Here is a 19549-nt window from a genome sequence, read left to right as displayed (position 1 = left end):
CCTGGGAGCAGATCAACAGTGACAGTCATGTCCCGTAAGTAAGAACACAAATCATCCTCTACATGCTTTAGACAAGTTGTGGGATATTTTCTCTCTCTTTTTACCCCTTCCCGCTCATGGGGGACCTTGGCCAAGCAATGAATGCAGAGAGGAGACGTGCTTGGAATAATATGTCACTCGGTGGAGGGAGGAAGGGATTGTTTATTTGTGATGGTGTGATGGTCTTCCACTGTGCAGCTGAAGGCAGCCTTGGGTTGTTAATGACTAGTGATGTGGAATGCTGCAGAGTAGAGCGGGGTGGGGAGGCAGGAGGCAGCCTGAAAGCGGGCTGTAGTTGTATGCTTTACAAACTGCAAAGTCAGGGGAAGCATTTTTGTATGCCTGTGTTCTCTTGTTCTTTTTTTCTCCTCCTCTTGGTAACTTGGGATGGAAAGCAAGTGCATAGCTAAAAATCAGAATTATAAAATAAACAAGCCAGTATAGTCTGAGCACACTTTCCTACTTTTGGTACAACTAGTAAGAAAGTTTGAAAAGTATTTTAGTGCCAACATCTGTGGAATGGCAGGGACCTAAAATGCTAGAGCTTCCAGTAGGAAGAAGGGAATGAGTGGTGGTGGTAAAGAAAATAACACTTCCCTTGTTGTTCTCAGAAAGAAAAATATAGATAATTGACATTATCTTAGATAAAAGGGAAAATATTTTTCATCTTATCTCAAAAACATTACCAGTTTCTTTGGCAACAGAATCAGCTGCAAGCAGTAGCTGCCATTGGTTCACGCAGAGAGAAATAAACTGTGCAAGTCCTTCCTCTGGAGATGAAAGGCATCACTTCCCATATATGGAGAGTAAAATCAAGACCAAATTATGAGACAGAAGTACCTTCCTAACTTCTCCAGCCTGCTTTCGCTGCTGCCCTGTCACATCCAGTGTACTATGTTCTCTGGAAACACTGCTCTATTTTTTTTACTCATAAATGTCTGTACTGTCTGTTCTCTTTGCTTAGGATTCCTTTGCCTTCCCTTCACCCAGCGAATTCCTGCTTATCTTTGATGACCTTGTTCAAATGCCTCTCCCCTGTCAGTCCAACCCCCCACCCCCCCCAGTCAGAAGACTCTTGCTTTATCCGCTGCTTCCCAAGTTCCTCCAGTGGAGCTGGCAGTTCTGGCACTACATTGTTATTATTTGATTGTATGTTTGCTTCACCCATTTCAGGGTAAATTTTGTCTTGAAGGAAGTACTGTTCTTGATGTTCTCATATCCCATTCACTAGACAGTCCCCAAAATGCAGTTTAAAAAGTATATATACATAAAATCAGAAGACTTGGGGGTTTCTTTTTGCAAAAACAAGTCAAATCAAAATGATTGAAAAGATAGTCTCATAATTTAGAAGTTCTTTATACATCTGCTTCAATTACATAAATATTTGACAGATTAAGTAAAATTAATTAAATATTTGCATTTGCAAGTATAATTTGAGTTTTTAAAACCTTGATTTAATATATGACATATTTTACATCCTTGTTTTGGCAATCACAATATTGGTGACAGGAACAATGTGGCCAATGTTACATTAAAGAATATGATTGTTAACAAGGATTTTTTGGTCAGTAGGCAGGAGAGTGATTAGTGAAAGTTGTCAGGAAATCGACCATTTTCTGCTGTCCTCCTATGTCCTAGGCACTGTATGAACACATTTACTTGTCTAATCTAATAGCAATCTTAATAGTTGGGCAACAAGCAAAATATAGAAAAGAAAGTTTAAATAATTTGGCACATGGTTACACAGATAGCACAGGTAGGCTCTACAGCACAGGCTGCATTAACCTAGAATGAGGGTGTCTGTGTAGGAATTCTGCTAAGTTTGCATAGGATGATCCTACTCATATTGGTGGTACTCTCTGTGGTCCGTCTCTCCTCTCTCCTTGACTTTCCCATCTGTGTTTATTTTCCAATGGAGACCTTTCTTCTACTGTTTCCTTGGACCTTTCTTTGAAGTCCGCTCATGTGTGCTTTAAGGTGAACGAGCTAACTCATATGTCAAACTGGGTTGTAAGCCAGATTTCTGATCTGTAAGAGTTTCATAAAATCTTCCAGACCCAGTTGTTAGACACCTAATTATACATTTTACAGAACATCTCCTCCATTGCTGGTCCCCAGGATCAGTTAAACAATAAGGACAAAATGGAGGAAATTGATTAAGGATACATCTTGCATTTCATAGTATTTTAAGTGAAAGAAATCTGTATTACCAAAAAGTTTGACTAAGTGGAAAACTCCTCATACTTCTAATGTTCCTCCTCACGTACTTGGAAGTTTAGGTTCAGAGATTCATCCTATATGCTGAAATCCTAACCCCCCCCCCCATTTTTTTTTAAATTCATTAAGCCAGTCAGTGTTCTAACCTTTAATTATTTACGTAATATATAGTCTAAACTCAGTCTTAATCTGGCTCCATTCTATCTAGCTTTTTCTTCAGCCTTTTACAAATAGGAGCTGTTTGGTCCAGTAAAATTTTTCTTCTCATGCTATTGCACAAATGAAATATTTAATCCTACCTCTAATTCTTGCTCCTATAATCTCTCCCTTTCCAGCTCCTCTATTGCTGCATAAATACAATTCATACTTCAACATCCAGCTTTCCTTTTTATTTCTGGCCCATCTAATCCATCCCTTACTCTGACTTTCCATCTTTATTCCATTTGAGGACACTTCAGTTTCCTACTTAGTTCTCCATTATATGTATATATATATAACATTTTCTGTGGCATTTTAAACTTCTTGAGTGCATTTACTTCAGCTAGCACATAGTACAAAATCAGAAGTGGTTGCTAATGTGAATTGCTTTGAGTTAGGATTCTAGGGAGAGAGCAATGATTCTGTTTTGAGCCATTTTTAGATGCCCATACTGGGGAAATGGGAGCAGTGGGAACTGTCCCATGTTTCAGCCATTCACTCCTCAGCCCCAGAGCTCAAGGCTGGGTTCCAAACTGGCAGTGAAACCATGCTGTGATGTGGCTCTGAGCCGAATATAGAAGGTTGGAATAAGAGATTCTATTGCTTGATTTTTGCGTGCTTCTCCCACATATTATCCCTCTGCTCTTGATCACTCTTTGTTTTTAGTATACCTCAGTCTCCCTTCTTAGCGAAAAGCCAAACTAGAAATGTAAATTGAGCAAGATTTAAAAAGAATCCATGGCGAATCTTAGTGTGATACTGAAAAACTACACCACCTGCAACTTACATTTACTGACAAGTAAGTTGTGTGTCTTCTTTGAAAGGCAAATGTGTAGTTTCTTAAGCTTAGGATATTCTAAGATTTACTGTTTGGTTAAAAATACCATATTTCTGTTAAATTTTATGAAAGTATGAATTGAAGGTGTTGGATTGACAGCAGTAATTGTAAAATCATAAAAAGCAATTGTTAGGTAACTGCAACCTGGAGAATAGATTTGAATGGCACCTAGGAGTGTAGTGCTGGGGGTGGGTGCTGGGGTGTGTGGGGCGGGGGGGATTTCAGATTTTTTTCCTAGAAAATAATTCTTAAAATGTCAAGTAAATACATTCTGATGATCTCTTATATAAAACCACTGAAATACATCTCTGCTCTCATACTCATAAATCCTTTATCACACAGACTTCTGGGGTTTAAAAGCTACTTCTGTCTGTATCTGTCTATGGTGACATTGTAGTTTCTATACATACTGACGATTCATGTATATTTCTTGTTCTTTTATTATTGACAGTTCCCAGACTAAGAGAAAACAAACAGCCTTTTAAAAGTTCTTTAGTGTTGAAAAAGTTTCCTCAGAATATCATGGAAAATGAAATTTTTACAGTGTTCATAGTTTACATTGAGGCATAATTACAGTGAATATCTAAAGATTTGAATAATTTACAGTGGTTTTATTTATATAATAAGATTGGTTAGGTTCTCAGCACCTTTTTTCTATATAGGAAACCATAGTTATTTAAAATTATTGAGTAGCTAAACTGAAATATTTTAATTTGAAGTAACTCATTAAAGATGCTCTTCACATGTGACCCTTTTTCGTATTTGTGCACTTAATTCAAAGGCATTTGCTTCATTATTTAAATGCTGATATTTAAATGTTGATGTAGTGTGAGGAAATTGCTATAACATGACACTTCAATGCATTGCAATATGTCTATCATTTCATTAAAAGAAAATACTATTTCTCCTTATCTTTCTACAAGTCCCAGACAGTTGCAGTGTTAGCAGTGAGAAAACCTTGACAAAAGAACTATGTCATGGCAGCGCAGCAGAGGTGTGTGCTGCTTTGGAACCCTTCACAGCTGCCGGAGAGGTCTGGGGACATTGTGCGCTTGTGAGGAGCGGGGGCCCCGCGTGGGCCTCGCGTGGGCAGCCGGGTCAGGCTCCTTTCTTAAGAAAACAATCGAGCTCAGGGTCCTCACTGCCCTTTGTCGTCCTCCCCACGAGGTGATCAGTTGAAGTCTCCGTGGTGACAGAACCAGTTTGTAACAGGCTTGTCTTCCCGGGTCCTGTCTCGGGCTTGCTGGCAGGCTTGCTGGAAGCTCTGACAAGAGCGGTAGCAGAGGAGTCCCAGTGAAAGAAGGAAAAGCGAGAAGCAGGAGGCTGAAACGGGCGGGTCACATTTACTGCTCTCCTGCTGCAATGGGTTGGCTGGAGGAACCAAGCCGGCAGCTTCACATTTCCTTGCTCATTCTTCTGTCTATGCACACGAGGGGTAAGATCAGTGCCCCCACAGTACAGTGCTGACAGGGGGCTCTGCTAATGTCAGGGTTCATAGCTTTTATCACAGAAAAGAAAGTTCAGTGCAGAAGTTCAATGGCTAAAGATTTCCAGCCCTCATCTTCCAACTGCTCTGTAATCTTATTACTTTCTCTAATAGGGTAAAGCTTTCTAGATAGTGTACGAAAATAATTTTAAAGGGATTTAAAGTTTCTGTTTTCTCTAGCAATTAAGAATTAAATGAAATCCAGTGTGGAACTTTGAGTATGAAGTTGATTGCCAATATACTGTAACAGTTTATATGTGAAAGCTTTAAGAAAATAATAATTCTAATAAACCTTTCTTTTGGTCATTTCAGTTTGTATGCTATTGGAGTTTTATAGGTTGGCTAACTTTGGTTCATTACAATTTTCATATGGATGCATTGAGTAAATCTCTAGTTTTATAATGGCAGTAATTATAATTTGTAAGTATGTCAGATGTTTATCAACACTTAATAGGGGCTTGCTCAATAATCACTTTTTCCAGAAGAATTATTCTTGTCTAAAGTTGATTAAGGATAGCAATTTTTTAAAAATCATTTTAAATTTTACAATGAAAGAGTAATTATGAAAGTTAGTAAACTGTTTTCAAGTTAGAAAAAAGAGCATGAAACAGCTCTCTGGGGTAGTGATTTGCAATAAGGGAGTCATGAGGTTGGAAATAGGGAGATAGTAGCTTTATGAAATTAAGCCAGGTGGCAAAGAAAATATATATGGGCTCAAAATGCATTTCTGGTTAAACCTCATGCACCTGTGAATGCATTTTGTAGAACCAATTTGACAATGCTGTTTATTTGGTAAGTATGTATTAATAATTGGCATGTACTTTTGATGAGTGCTTAAAAGATTAATGTTTCCATAATCGCAAAGTGTTCCATGACAATATTGAAATATTATATTTTGTGGCTTAGCTCCATGAAAAAAGTGGTTTTAATTTCTGGTTATAGGTAAGTGTAACGCCAAGGACTTTGGTTAATATGAAGGAATAATAGGTGGTTCATCTACTTGCTAGACGTTTTTCTAAAAATTTTTATAATGTATTACCTTCCAGAAGAGAAGAGTAAGGTCTCAGGGAACTGTTTCTTAAGAATGCTATAGGAAGCTCAAAGCATGATACATATGAGGTGAAATTCATATTCCTCTATTTATGCTATTACTATTTCTTGATTGCCTAAGGTAATTTTTCATTCTCTTTTGACAGTTTCCTTGAAACATATGAATACCTGATTTAATTATTGAGTCATGTCAATATTTAAAAACAGCAAAGAGGCCATATGCTTCAGACCAAATCTTTGAGTCATAAATGCTAGGCTTAGGATACACCTTAAAACATCATATGCATCTGTCTTCCTTTTCCTCAAACAGAGCCTTTTAAACTCCCTGTCCAGGGCTGTGTGTGTGTGTGTGTGTGTGTGTGTGTGTGTGTTTTCTAATTTATTCTGTAGCATAATGGTTAAGAGTACATACTCTGGTCCCAGAATGCATGGGTTTGAATCTTGGCTTTATAACTTTCCTAGATGTGTAAACTCAAATAAGGTTTGTTTTTTTGGTGCCTTAGTTTTTTCAACTGTGAAGTAGTGAAAATAATTCTTGCTGTAGGGTTGATTGGATTACTAAATGAGTAAATGTACATAAATCACTTAGAATAGTGTCTGGTATATAGTATTATCCCAGGTTTTGTTATTTTTAGTGTCATTATTAAAATATTAATTTGTGCAGGAATGCAGACAGCCAAACTAGAAATGTAAATTGAGACATGATTTAAAAAGAAGCCATTGTTAATCTTAGTGTGATTAACACTGAATTTCACTTTATATTCCAGCTTTGTCATCAATGAACTGTTAACTTTTTTTTTTTTTTTTAAGAATTTCTCTACCTGTAACTTTCATGGTTTTTATGATTTTGCCCTCATGAGGACAGAATGTGCTGTAGACAGGGACTATTAGTTTAACCACAAGTAAGTGACTTTGACTACTAAAGGTAAATATTTGTTGACAACATGCACACTTCATGATCACTAATTCTGCATGTACTTCATGGAGGAGGATGATCACAAAAATAGGTAAATACAAAGCGTAGACAAATGAAGTGGTCATGACTCTTAAATGAATGACAAAGTCAAAATTAATGTTCTGAGATTTTAAATCCTTCTTTAAAGTAAACGTGTTTCAAAATGATGGTGAGACGTTGGAGAGTGTGAACTTCAGGCTAGTAAAAATAACGTCATTCAGTACATAGAAACCCGAAAGTCCTATATGGAAGGAATATGTTTGATATTCCAGTTCTGTCTTAAGTGGTACAAAGCTCCACCAAGTTCTGGCTCATGGAAAGGGAGCTGTGTGCTTGCAACAGAGAAGTGGGGTAGCCTTGGGGTGGGCTTACTCATCAGTCTCCCTTTCACCCCCACTTAAATCTTACCTTACATGTTTTACTTGAGGAGACACAGGCTTAAGAAAAGGGAAGCAAGGGTACATCTTGTAGAAGTTTTGAACTTTGTGTTTTACATTGGCACATTATAATTGCTTCAGAAATGCATTTATTTTAAAGCTAGGGAACCTGAAATGTGGAATGGCTTGCTTCTAAAAGTGAAAATATGACCTGTAATGGTGGAAACCTGGTGCTCATTTCATGCTTGAGATGTATTATTTTAAGGATTGAGCTGTTGTACTACCCTGCCTCTTTGTTTTCAAACTGCAGTAGAGAATCACAGGCAATCATGATGTATGTAGTGCAGTGTGCAAACAGTATTAAAGCATCATCTTGATCTTTAAGTTCTTCTCAAGTTCTGCCTAAGGAATTTAGTGAGGCTATAAAGGTGATGGATTGATAGACCCAAAAACTAAAGGATTTTTTTGGTTTGTTCTTCTAACACATTGGCGGCAACAATGTTCCCTTCCTGACATAGATGAGCCTCAGGTTCCAACTTTAAGAAGGTGAGATTTTTATTTAGCCTCCTGTTAAATATATATGTAACAATAGCCTCAAGTTAAATATATATGTAACAATTTCTACAGTTTTTCCCCCAATAGATTATTATAGCAATCAGATTAAAAGCAAAATTGGCAGCCAACTTTGTGTCTTTAGCTGAGGAACAATTCTGTGTTAATGAAGAGTTACAAGGGAAAAAAAACTGAGATAAGAAGTAGCCATCAGCTCTTTTTGAATACAGCAATCCCCCCATACCCAATGAACAAAAACAGTTTCCAGTGTCCAGGGTCTCTACAGGTTTATATGACCTGCATCCTGCATCCTGCCTCTTCGCTGCCAGGGTGTATTCCACAAGTTTCCTATTATAATGTTTGTGCTTGACCTGCTTGACACTAATTTAAAATTAAAAAACAAATCTGTTATTAGGTATTTTAAGGAGAGCTAAGGGAAAGAGCAAATGCAGTAACAGGAGGGTAACAGAAGGCTATGAATGTGTGGTTTCAAAAGTAAAATGGTAATATTACTATTGGGCATCGATTTTTGACAATATTTTTAAGCGAAAAATGATCTTTGTTGCCATATGGCAAAATACAGTGAAAATCTGAACTGTTAGACCGACACAGCTGTTACATGCATAAATGTGGTTCTGTGTTTACAATGTTTTCTACTATAGCCGTTATGTGGCATTTCCAACAGTTAATCTCAGGCTATTTATCAGCAGTAACTGCAAGTTGTGGTGAGCATCACAGATTAAGAAATTTGATCTGTGTGGTACTTTACCTGGAGGAAAGTGGCTGCAGTATTAATCTCAACTTAAATTCTGCAGAGTAAATCACATGATAGACATTCACACAACTATTCCATACAAACTCAAATTATTTGGTTTTACCTTTTATGAGAAATTGTGTTCTTTAAATAGTGGTGAACCATTTATGTAAGTCATGTGTGTGTGTGTATGTGCATATATATATATGTATATATATGCACACACACATACCATATATCTTTCTCAACATCTGTCTATACATAATTTTAATCTTTAAATACAAATATGTGAAGGCTTCTGGAAGAGTAATAGTATTAGAAAAATTAGAGTAATTCTAGTTAGTTTTTTTTTTTTTTGCTTCTGTAAGCAAATTGAATCCTAAATAACATTTTATAAATCTTTTATTGAACTGCCAGGAACAAACTTATAAATATCTTTTTTTCCCTAACTTTTAAAATATGTATCTATTTTATAATTCATACAGGACATTGGACAAATAAGACAAAGTATTGAGAATTAATTATAGGAAAATTATCTCGATCAGCTAAATTGTCTATCAAGCATTCTTATGCTGTATTTTAGGTCCTGAGGGACTCTTTTGGTCTTGATTATTATACTTTTCCCAAATATAAAATATTTTGTCCACCTTAATGGATTTTTTGTGAAAAAGTTAATATTAAAGTATTTAAAGATGATTTTCTGACTATATGCTCAGAATACCTAATTCTTATTTCTACGACCCACTGATTTTCTTTAATACTAGAGAAGCTGTAGCTTTTGGATTAACCAATTTCTCAGCTTGACATAATCTCTGTCACATTCCTTCAATAATTAGTTAAAACTATTCATATGAAATCACATTATTAGTATTGACATTTTGGTCCGAAAGAATAGAAAACTAAGTAGAGAAAGAAGTTGAGTGGAGACGTAAAGAAAAGCTCAGGGAAACACAGGACTTGTGGGACCCTGAGCTTCCACTCGTGTGTCTCTGTGGGCATCTTGGACCTTCCTCTCCTCTTTTTCCCGTGTCTCCTCTTCTTTCTGTTTATAATTCTTTAATGGACACTCCTTGCATTTAGGCTAAAACCCAGATCTTTATATGACCTGCAAGCACTGGTATTTACCAACTCATTTTAGCCTGTCTCTCTTTGCAGCAGCTCACTTCTCTACTTATTGATCATCCGCCACACAAGGCTGTTACTGTCCAAAATGATCCAAACCTTTTCTGTCCTCAGGTGTTTCACATATGCTCTTCCCACAGCCTGGAAAGTCCTTTGCTTCTCTACTTATCCATTTGCTTAAATGTCACTAAATTTATTTTTTCTGAGCAGTCCAAATTGAATGAGATCCCCTTGATATAATCCCTTATTGTATATGTCATCTTCTTTTGATACATATCATGACTCATCATTACACATGTCACCTTCCTGCTGGAAGTTCAGCCTCTTAGAGGAAAAACTACATCAGTTTTGTTAATTTTTTTTATCCCCAGTGCATAGCACAGTGCCTGGAATATAGAATCTGCCTCCGTGGACATACTCATTACTTTTGCACATGATGCAAAATACTGTCAGTATTTACTAATTTTCCAACAACTTTTTTGCTTAGTTTTTCAGAGTTAACCAATTAATGTTTCACTGTCTCTTATTTTTAATTTTTTGGAGAGAATTTTAATTGCTGCTGAGCCTTACAAATAATTAAAGGTAAACCAGCTGGAATGTGTAGCCACCCAGTATTGAGATGGTCACCAGACAGCAATAGAGACTGTGGGCAGAAGTTTTTCTAGAAGAGGTGTTGGAATAAGCTGAAAATCAAAAACATCTTACACAGCTGCTACTATCATTTATAATAGCAACATGAATATTTCCAGTACTCCTTTGTTTATAGTGAATTCCTATTTGCTACTGACTTATTTATTAGCTATATGGTTAGAAAAAAATAGAAAAAAAACACCTTAATATTTTTCACATGAATTTTGGTATTCAAGAAATACTACCAAAATAATGGTAATGTATTTCTATAGTTTATTTCTACAGAATTACTTTAACAGTAGGTGAAAGGCTATGAAATTACTCTTGCTCCTAAAAAAAAGATACTATAGAAATTCAGGATATCAAGATAGTGGCAAAAATAATATATGAAACAAGTAGTGTAATTACTTGGCTGACTTTAGTCCTGTCACATTGTTCATATAGTTTTCACTCCTTTTTAACACAGTAGTTGCAAACCTTATGTCTCATAACATCTCATAAATTTTGCATTGTGATCCCTAAACAGGCCACAGATTTGAGGCTACATTTTTCATCTGATCAGATTCTGGGAACTTAGTGTCTAAAACTGCTTTTGATTCATTTTGGAATCCAGAGGAAAATTAATGTATATATCCAATTCACTTTTTAAAAACCTCATGAGTACATGCAGAAAACTGGCTTTGGTTCATAGTTTTTTTTGCTCCATCAGTATCCTGTGGTATATAATGTCCCCACATTCATTTTGGTATCATTGCAGTTTTAATGGGAGTTTTACGTTTAAGGAAATATTGACTTCTATCACTATTGCATCAATTGTGGGACTACTGTGATGTGGGAATCACACTGATAGGATATGCTCGGGACCTTACGTCTATGGCTTCCCCATACACATGTAATTAAACTTTTGTTTTTTTTCTCCTGTTAAAAAAAATTATATTAGCCATGTGTGAGACAGTTTAATAGAAAAAGGTATCTTAAAATTTTTTTTCTGGTCTTCTCTGTTTTCCTTCAAATAGAAGCAATGCCAAGGCCAATAGCCAGCAGTTTCAGAAAATGCGAGGCCAGGCTTTTGCAAACTGTGTGAAATTATCTTTCTGTTGTTATGTTTGTAGAAATATTCGTGATCAGACTATGTCTTTGCTGAAGTGTTTAGCTTTACTTTGGTTTCTCTCTAAAATTAAACTAAGGTGGTATGTTTTTCAAATCTGAAAAAAATAACGTGCCAATTGTAATTGTGCATAATTTTAATGAAAATGCACCTTTTCATGGGGCCAAATCTTGATTGAATGTTTGTCTTGGTTAGAAATAATACACTCTATTGAGTATTGTTTTCAAATTCCATTACAAAGTCTTTTTATGTTCTGATAAAAAAGAAAAAAGGTTAATGTTTGTAAGAGTAATATGCTGTATGTACCCATGAACTATCAACTCAGTTGAGTGAGGCGACAGCTCATTGGAGGGATATTTTAGGGGCTCTGCCTTTAACTTAGATTCTGAAGTCAGCTAAAGCTATTGAGAACCGTGCAGTGACCCAGAAAATAACAACAAAAAAGAGTTTTGTTGTGACATGGTAACAGAAGAAGAGTAGATGCCACTTAATTGAGGTTGCTAAACAAATTGCCTTTTTTACTTCCACACACATTTTACATATGCACAAGCATATGTTTCTTATATGCATGTTTTCATAGGATTATTACAGTTTATTGAAATCAGTGGATATCACTAAGTATTTCCTACTTAATTTCCTATGCCTTGAGTGAAAACATGTTCAAATTGGGAATGGGTCTAAAGGAAAAGGACTCTAGTGCTAAATCATGTGATTTTACAGATATATATGATGTTCTTTAAATGAACATTTCTGGAGATTGTTTTTGGCCTGGATTTTATGACTATATACTAAGCAGTTTATTCATAAATGTGCTTAAGTAGTTATTATGAATATTATTAATCTGTCCTGCTTAACCTCTTATTGTGAAAAATAAAATTTTCTGTCTTTTGTTAAACAGGCTTAATGACAAACATCTTGCAAATTAGATTTTCATCTACTTCATCTCTTTCTTATGCTCAATTTAATCTATCAAAGCCACACATTGTAGAAGACATCTGGTTTTGAGCTTAAGCAGCTGGGTTTCATTTGTAAAGGTTTTGAGCAAATTTTGGTTCTTGCCAACAATAATATAGCAGTTGGCCAATGTGTTTTCTTTGTGGCAGGCTTTTGCCGTGTGGCAGAAGAGACCTGAATTCAGGATCAGGTGATTTTCTGCCTCTTTCTGGCATGACTGGTGGGACCTGCGCGTCTTCTGCAGAAGTTGCAGTTCGTGCTAGCCCAGGGCTTGCCTCAGTGCCTGTTGAATAGGGATCAGCCAGTAATCAGTGTGCAATCATCCATTTGGGTGATCTGCAGTTTTCTTCCCAGCATGGGGTTCAATATAGTTTCTCCATCAGAATCACTTTTTATTTTTTTTAAGATGAAGTTTCCTTATACCCCATTCCAAATAGACAAACCAAATGTTTGGAAGCTAAGCTCAGAAAGCTGCTATTGATTAAGCGACCTCAGGGATTTGCTACACACTGAATTAGAGTTAATAAATTTCAGTTTATTCTTTACAGACTAAACCTCTAACCCCCACACCTTTTCTGACCAAGAACCTATATTATTAATATGTATTTAAAAGGACTTGTTAGCATTTGTTTCAAAATTAACTTAGTCCACATACCTAGTTTAACTGTTCTCTCATTAGTATGAATTTCTGTTTATGACCTATTGCTCAATAAAACAGATAACCTAGCACTATTAAATGATCAGGAAGGGATAGTAAGTCTTAATTTACTTGAAACAATCTAAGTACAAACTGAAGAATTTCTGGGTGAATGAAACAAATGAGAATCCTAAATTTCCTGTTTCTCAGATAATTAAGTTGTGCCTCCAAATAGTCATTGGACATTCGATAGGCTCTGGGAATCATTTCAGAGTTGGCTGTGTAAACTACCCTCAGAAAGCCCCAGTTGTTGTTTGGGTGCTCCTGAGCCCTATACCCACTTCCACTCCTATTCAGCATGTTCTTCCCAAGGAAAATAATTTGGCTTTGTGGCTCTATAGGCATTTGGGGGACCATTCTGAAAATAAACCAAGTCCTAAAATTTGCTTCTGCTGAAGAAATCTATGCCAGAATTCTTACTAGTCTAGTATTCTTGTTTTGCTGGTTCTAAGTCCAGAATTGAGTTTTCCAGACAAACACTTATGAGTTCCAGGGCAGTACGAAACATACCCAAGAAATGTGTGGTTGATGTGGGATGCCTCCTTGGAAGTTAATAGGTAGTGATGGTCTGTTGTTAAAATGTCATTAACTAGAAATGTTCTTTTCACCTTATCTATCTTAGGAAATTAGCACTTGAGATAGTCACTTTGGAGAGCTCCTACATTCCCTCAGGGACTTGGTATAAAATAAACATGCATGCACATGTGCGCACACACACACACACACACACACACACACATACAACTACCACCCCTTAATGTAAACAGGCAATACCCTAGAAAATAACATTAAAAATGGGTAAGAGAAGGGGCAGTCTAAGTGCTTGAGGTTGTCTCTTTTCATGATCCAGGTCAGGCATGGGCTGCATCTGCAGCTTTTCAAAGTTTCTGGAGGAAGCTCGACCCTGCAGCTGTCTCTAATGTACTGTGAACCTTGAAAAGGAATTTCCTTTTAAGTAAGAACGGTAGTTTGTGTGTGGGATGATGGGGCTGAAGATTTCCTTTAACAGAAAATAAAGGACCATTATATAAACAAACATCTACACAACCTAAAATAAATGCAGTAGAAATATATGCTACAGGCACCTACATGCCTGTTTGAAAAAAGGCTAGCTAATTTTAGTGATCTACTTGTATTTTCTCATTCTTGTGAGAAAAATGAGGGACACAGTTGTTAGGTGACTTATCTGAAGTCTCACTATTCCTTTTAAAGCCGGAACCAGAGCTTGGGATTCCTGAGTTTTAGTTCTTGTTCTTTTAGGAGGAACCTGTAACTTTGACTTTAGGATTATTATTTAGGCTGAATGTTTAGAAAATCCAAACAAATTCTTTGCCACATGAACATTTTATTTGTGATGCAGATTACAAAAATACATACTGCCCCCATGAATAAATATTCCAGTATATGAGTAAAGCTCAGAGCCGATAACTTCTGTGTTGATATTCCTATTTATTTTATTACATATTCATTTGTAAAAGGTACTCTATATTCAACCACATTTAGGTTGTTGCAGCTTTATACTCATGGGTTACATAGTTTGTTCTGAGCCACAATCCCTCACCATCTGAGGTGAGGAGACAAAGGTAGGAACACATTCAAATTTTTTCTAGGAAAAAAATTTGCATCCTGCATTAAAGAATGGAACATCCTTTCCTTTTTCCTCTAACATTTCTTGCAAATGTTAAGCTAAAGAGATTACTTGTGAAATGTCCCTGAATAGCTATGATTGCAAACAAGAAGTGTGATCTGCAGCTTTACACCTTGAGAGTGAGTGCTAACACCTCTGCAGATTTATTTCTTAATGCTGAAACTACATATTGTTCCTTTGCATTGTAGGATGTTACTTATATTGGGATCCTTTAGATTTGCACATTAGATTTTATGGTTTTGGTAGTCACTGTACAATGTTTTATAGTAATTGATAAACTGTCTTTACCAGGTAAAATTTCTGTAATGTTTATCTTAAATTTTCTACTCCTCTATTGACTATTTCTTCAGTAACTGTGAATCCAAGTGTGGTTTCACAAATTGAATGAGAAACTTGGTCTTTTGTTCTGTGGCTTTGATTCTTGTATTTGCTACTTAAGGGGTTTGAAAGATCTGCTGAAGATTTCATTTCACCTATTTGCACTTACAAGATACTTGAGCAAGATTGCCACCCCCCAAAAAATATATTCTGTAATTTTTTACTTCTTAGTCTCTAGATATTTTATTATTCCTACAGCTTCCAGTGAATCATTACATTTTTATCTGCAAAATAATCAAAAGGATGCGGGGTAAAAAAGAAAGCAGCATTCTTATAGTTAAACATTAAAGACTAATCATCTTATACACAATAACTGATGTATTTCATTTGTGATTTTATAATTCACAAATTCTAAAGATACAAATGTCACCATTCTTTTAATTTGTGTCTGTCTGTGTTTGTAGATGTTAAGCACAGAGTAAGGTAAGGATATTTGCTCTTTTAAATATAAAAGCTTATGGTTTTACAATTTTATATCCATAGTAATAAAAATAGTGTGGTTATGGCCTAGAGTAGACATAGACTAATGGAATGTAACAGAATCATAGGGAAAATGTGTCAGAGGGGACTTCACAGATCAGTAGGGAAAGGTGGGCTATGTGAAAACCTCACCTTATACCATACATAAAAATCAGCTCCATGTATATCAAAACATTATATGTAAAATTTGAATATTGAAAATGTTTGAAAGAAAATAATAGCTGATGTACCAAGTGTTCTAAACACTTCACATACATTAACTCATTTGAGTTCCATACAGAATGAAGCAGTTTCTTTTATTTCCCCATTCTATAAATGAAGAAACAGCTTCAGAGAAGTTAATTAATTTGTTTCAGATTACAAAGTTAACACATAGCAGGGTCTAGGTGCAACTCAAGGCAGCCTGGCTCTTGATTCCATTAGCAACTATACAGTACATCCCCTAGAGGAGAATATTTATACAACTTAAGTTTAAGAAAAGATGTAAAAAACAAAGTATTTTGGAATTTCATAACAGTAAAATTAATAATAATTCGACAAAGCAAATCATGAACAAGGACAGCCCACACACTCAGGAAGCCTGTTGTAAGGCATATAACTGAGAAATATTAATTATCAATTGTATATGAAGAATGTCTTCAATAATAAGAATATAAAAAATATTGAAGTGGCAGAAAATATGAAAAGGCCATTCACAAAAACAAAGGTATAAATAAAAGAGAGGAAGCTAAACAAATAGACAAATGTAAGCTAAAATAATATGAGCTACCAAGCTATAGTCAACAAATTGTCAAAATAATTAACAGTCTGATGTCAGCAAGGTTGTCAAAGATAATGGAGAAATGGAAACCCTTAACCACTGTTAGTTGGACCGTAAATTGTTTCAACCATATTGAAGAGTGATGTATCATTTATACATGTAGATAATAATTTTATGGAAATATTCATGAAATTAAACAAATAGTTTAAGGTATGACACCAAAAGCACCAACAACAATAAAAAATAAATAGCAAAGTGGATTTCATCAATTAAAAAAACTCTTTGAACCTCTAAGTACATCAAATGAAAAAAAATGGTAGAATACAATTGCAAATTGCATATCTGATAACAGACCTGAATTCAGATTACATAAAGAACTTTTACAAATTAATAATTAAAAGATAATTCTATGACAAAGGCAAAAACATGCAATAGGGACAATAAATGGTGTTGGGAAAACTGGACAGCTACGTGCAAAAGAGTGAAACTGGACTGCTATTTTATACCATAGGCAGAAATACATTCAAAATGAACTAAAGACACCTCTGAAACCATAAAACTTCTAGAAGAAAATGCAGGCCATAAGCTCTTTGACATCAGTCTTCACCATACATTTCTGGACGAGTCTCTTCAGTCAAGGGCAACAAAAGCTAAAATAAACAAATGGGATTACAATTACATCAAACCAAAAAGTTTTTGCATGGTGAAGGAAACAACAAAACAAAAAGGAACTTACTAAGTTACTTTTGCAAATCATACATCTGATGGGGGCTTATATCCAAAAAATATTAAGACCTTGCACAACTTAAAATCAAAAAGCAATCTGATTAAAAAATGGTAGAAGACTTGAACAGACATTTTTCCAAAGAAGATATACAGATAGCCAACAGACATGTGAAAAGATGCTCAGCACCATAATTGTCAGGGAAACACAAATCAAAACCACAGTGAGATATCACTTTGCACTGGCCAAATTGTCTAGTATAAAAAAGACCATAAATAACAAGTGTTGACAAGGATATGGAGTAAAGGGAACCCTCCTACACTGTTGGTGGGAATGTGAATTGGTGCAGCCACTATGAAAACCAGTATGAGGTTCTTCCAAAAATTAAAAATAGAACTACTGTACAATCCAGCAATTCCAGTTCTGGATATTTATCCAAAGAAAACAAAAATACCAATCTGAAGAGAGATCATAACCCTATGTTCATTGCAGCATTATTTATAATAGACAAGATATGAAAGCAACCTAAATGTCCATTGATAGATACATGGATGAAGATGTGGTGTACACACACTCACAGACTCATACACACACACACACAGGAATACTACTCAGTCATAAGAAAGAATGGAATCTTGCTATTTGTGGCAACATGGATGGACCTAGAAGGTATTATGCTCAGTGAAATAAGTCACACAGACAAATACCATATGATTTTACTTACATATGGAACCTTTAACAAAACAAATGAACAAACAAAACAGAAACAGACTCACTAATACAGGAAACAAATCGTTGGTTACTAGAGAGGTAAGAATTGGGGGAGGGGGTGGATGAAATAGGTGAAGGGGATTAAGAGGTACAAACTTTCAGTGGTAAACTAAGTCAAGGGGATATAATCTACAGTACATTTACAATGATATTTATTTAAAAAACACTTGAAAATGGGAAAGGATCTGGACAGATATTTCCCCAAAGAATATATGCAAATGACCAATAACCACATGAAAAGATGCTCAACATCATTAGTTATCAGTGAAAGTTAAGACTAAAACCACAATGAGATACTACTTCCCTGTTAGGCTGGCTCTAATCAAAAAGGCTGTGTGTTGCTGGGGAGCTGGTGAAACTGGAACCTCATACATGACTACTGGGAATGTAAAAATCTTGTAGTCACTTTGGAAAACAGTCTGGCAGTTCCTCCAAATGCTAAACATTCAGTTATTGTAGAACAGGCGATTTCAATCCTAGGTATATACCTGAATGAAATGAGAACCTAATGTCCTCAGAAACCTTGTACACCAATGTTCATAGCAACATCATTCATAAATAGCCAAAGAGTGACAACAACCCAATGTCTATCAGCTGATGAATCAATAAACAAAATATTGTATATTTGTATAATACAACATTATTTGGCAATAAAAATGAAGTACTGATACATACTGTAACATGAATAAACTTTGAAAACATTATGCTAGGTGAAAGAAGACAGGTGCAAAGACCACATATTATCCTGTTTATATGAAAAGTCCAGAATAGGTGAAGCTATACAGACAGAAGGCAAATTAGTAGCTCCAGATTGGCCACACAGGGGAGCTGGGGGCATGAATGAGGCAGGATTGCTAATGGGTATGGTGCTTGTTTGGGGGATGGTGAAAATGTCTAAAATTAAATTGTGATATGATTGCACAACTTTGTACATATATTTAAAAAGCATTGAATTGAACTTATGAATTTTGTGGCATACAATTTATATTTCTATAATGATCCTAAAATATTCATAAGAGTGTAAGCAGCAAATTCATGGGGAATAAGAGAGGAGAAGAGGCTGGTACTTACTGGCTTTATTCTATGATACTTTATTTCTTATGATAAAATAATCTACTATTTTATAAAAATGAGTTGTGAGAACCCAGTATTCTCTAACTTGTTTTGTATATGTATAAAGTTTAATATCATAAAAGAGATAACCAGAAACATAAGAACATACCCACCCACCCCCACTACATTTCAGCTAGAAAAAGCATAATGAGTTTTCCTTTTTCCCTAATAATTGAAGACTTTGATTTCAGAAAATATCCTCTACAAATGAAATCCTGAATTAAGGCTCCTACATTGACTGTTGTTTGTTTTTTCTGGTATCAGTTATAATAACAGTCTATCTCTGAAATAAGAATTCTAGTGAGGCAGTTTAGTCATTTGATCAGTTGGTTTATAAAAAAAAGTCTTTGTGATTAAAAGTTACCTTTAGTTCTAGTTAAAATAAGATCATTCTTCCTTTGCCAAAAACTTAGCAGAATAGCCCACCTGCAGCCTTGCCTGCTCAATTAAGAGGGAAAAGTATCTTCTTGGGACAGCTGCCATTCATAATTCTGAGTGTGGGCCTTTTGGGAGTTTGTTAATTTGCCTATGAACCTTTATCATGAACTCTCCCTGCACAGATTGACTGAAAGATTATCTTGGGGACAGAGTGTGCTGATAGGCCTGCAAGGCTGGTTCCTGAATCACAAGTGCTCATTACTTTTCTCCTTGTTAATGTAGCAGAAATGCTTTTCCAGTCATGGGGTGGAGGGTAGAGT

General features: G+C 35.6%; 1 protein-coding gene across 12 annotated transcripts in view; it reads left to right on the top strand.

Annotated features, from left to right (window-relative positions):
• Positions 1-19549, top strand: part of BMPR1B (bone morphogenetic protein receptor type 1B) — a 402305-nt gene that overhangs the window by 280243 nt on the left and 102513 nt on the right. For 4 of the 12 annotated variants that reach the window (XR_012131647.1, XR_005061803.2, XR_001853580.3 and 1 more), the window contains exon 1: positions 4333-4727. The exons of the other annotated variants lie outside the window; for them this stretch is intronic. Coding sequence is in view for 1 of the 4 variants with exons in the window: in XM_017663724.3 (XP_017519213.1) it covers positions 4655-4727 (73 nt within the window). In the remaining 3 variants the exon portion in view is untranslated. Of the gene's footprint in view, positions 1-4332; positions 4728-19549 lie in introns of those variants that run through there. 12 annotated transcript variants of the gene reach the window in all.

The sequence above is a fragment of the Manis javanica genome, chromosome 5 (genome assembly GCF_040802235.1).
Source record: "Manis javanica isolate MJ-LG chromosome 5, MJ_LKY, whole genome shotgun sequence".
Lineage (NCBI taxonomy): Eukaryota > Metazoa > Chordata > Mammalia > Pholidota > Manidae > Manis > Manis javanica.
This window is presented reverse-complemented; position numbering and strand designations above follow the sequence as displayed.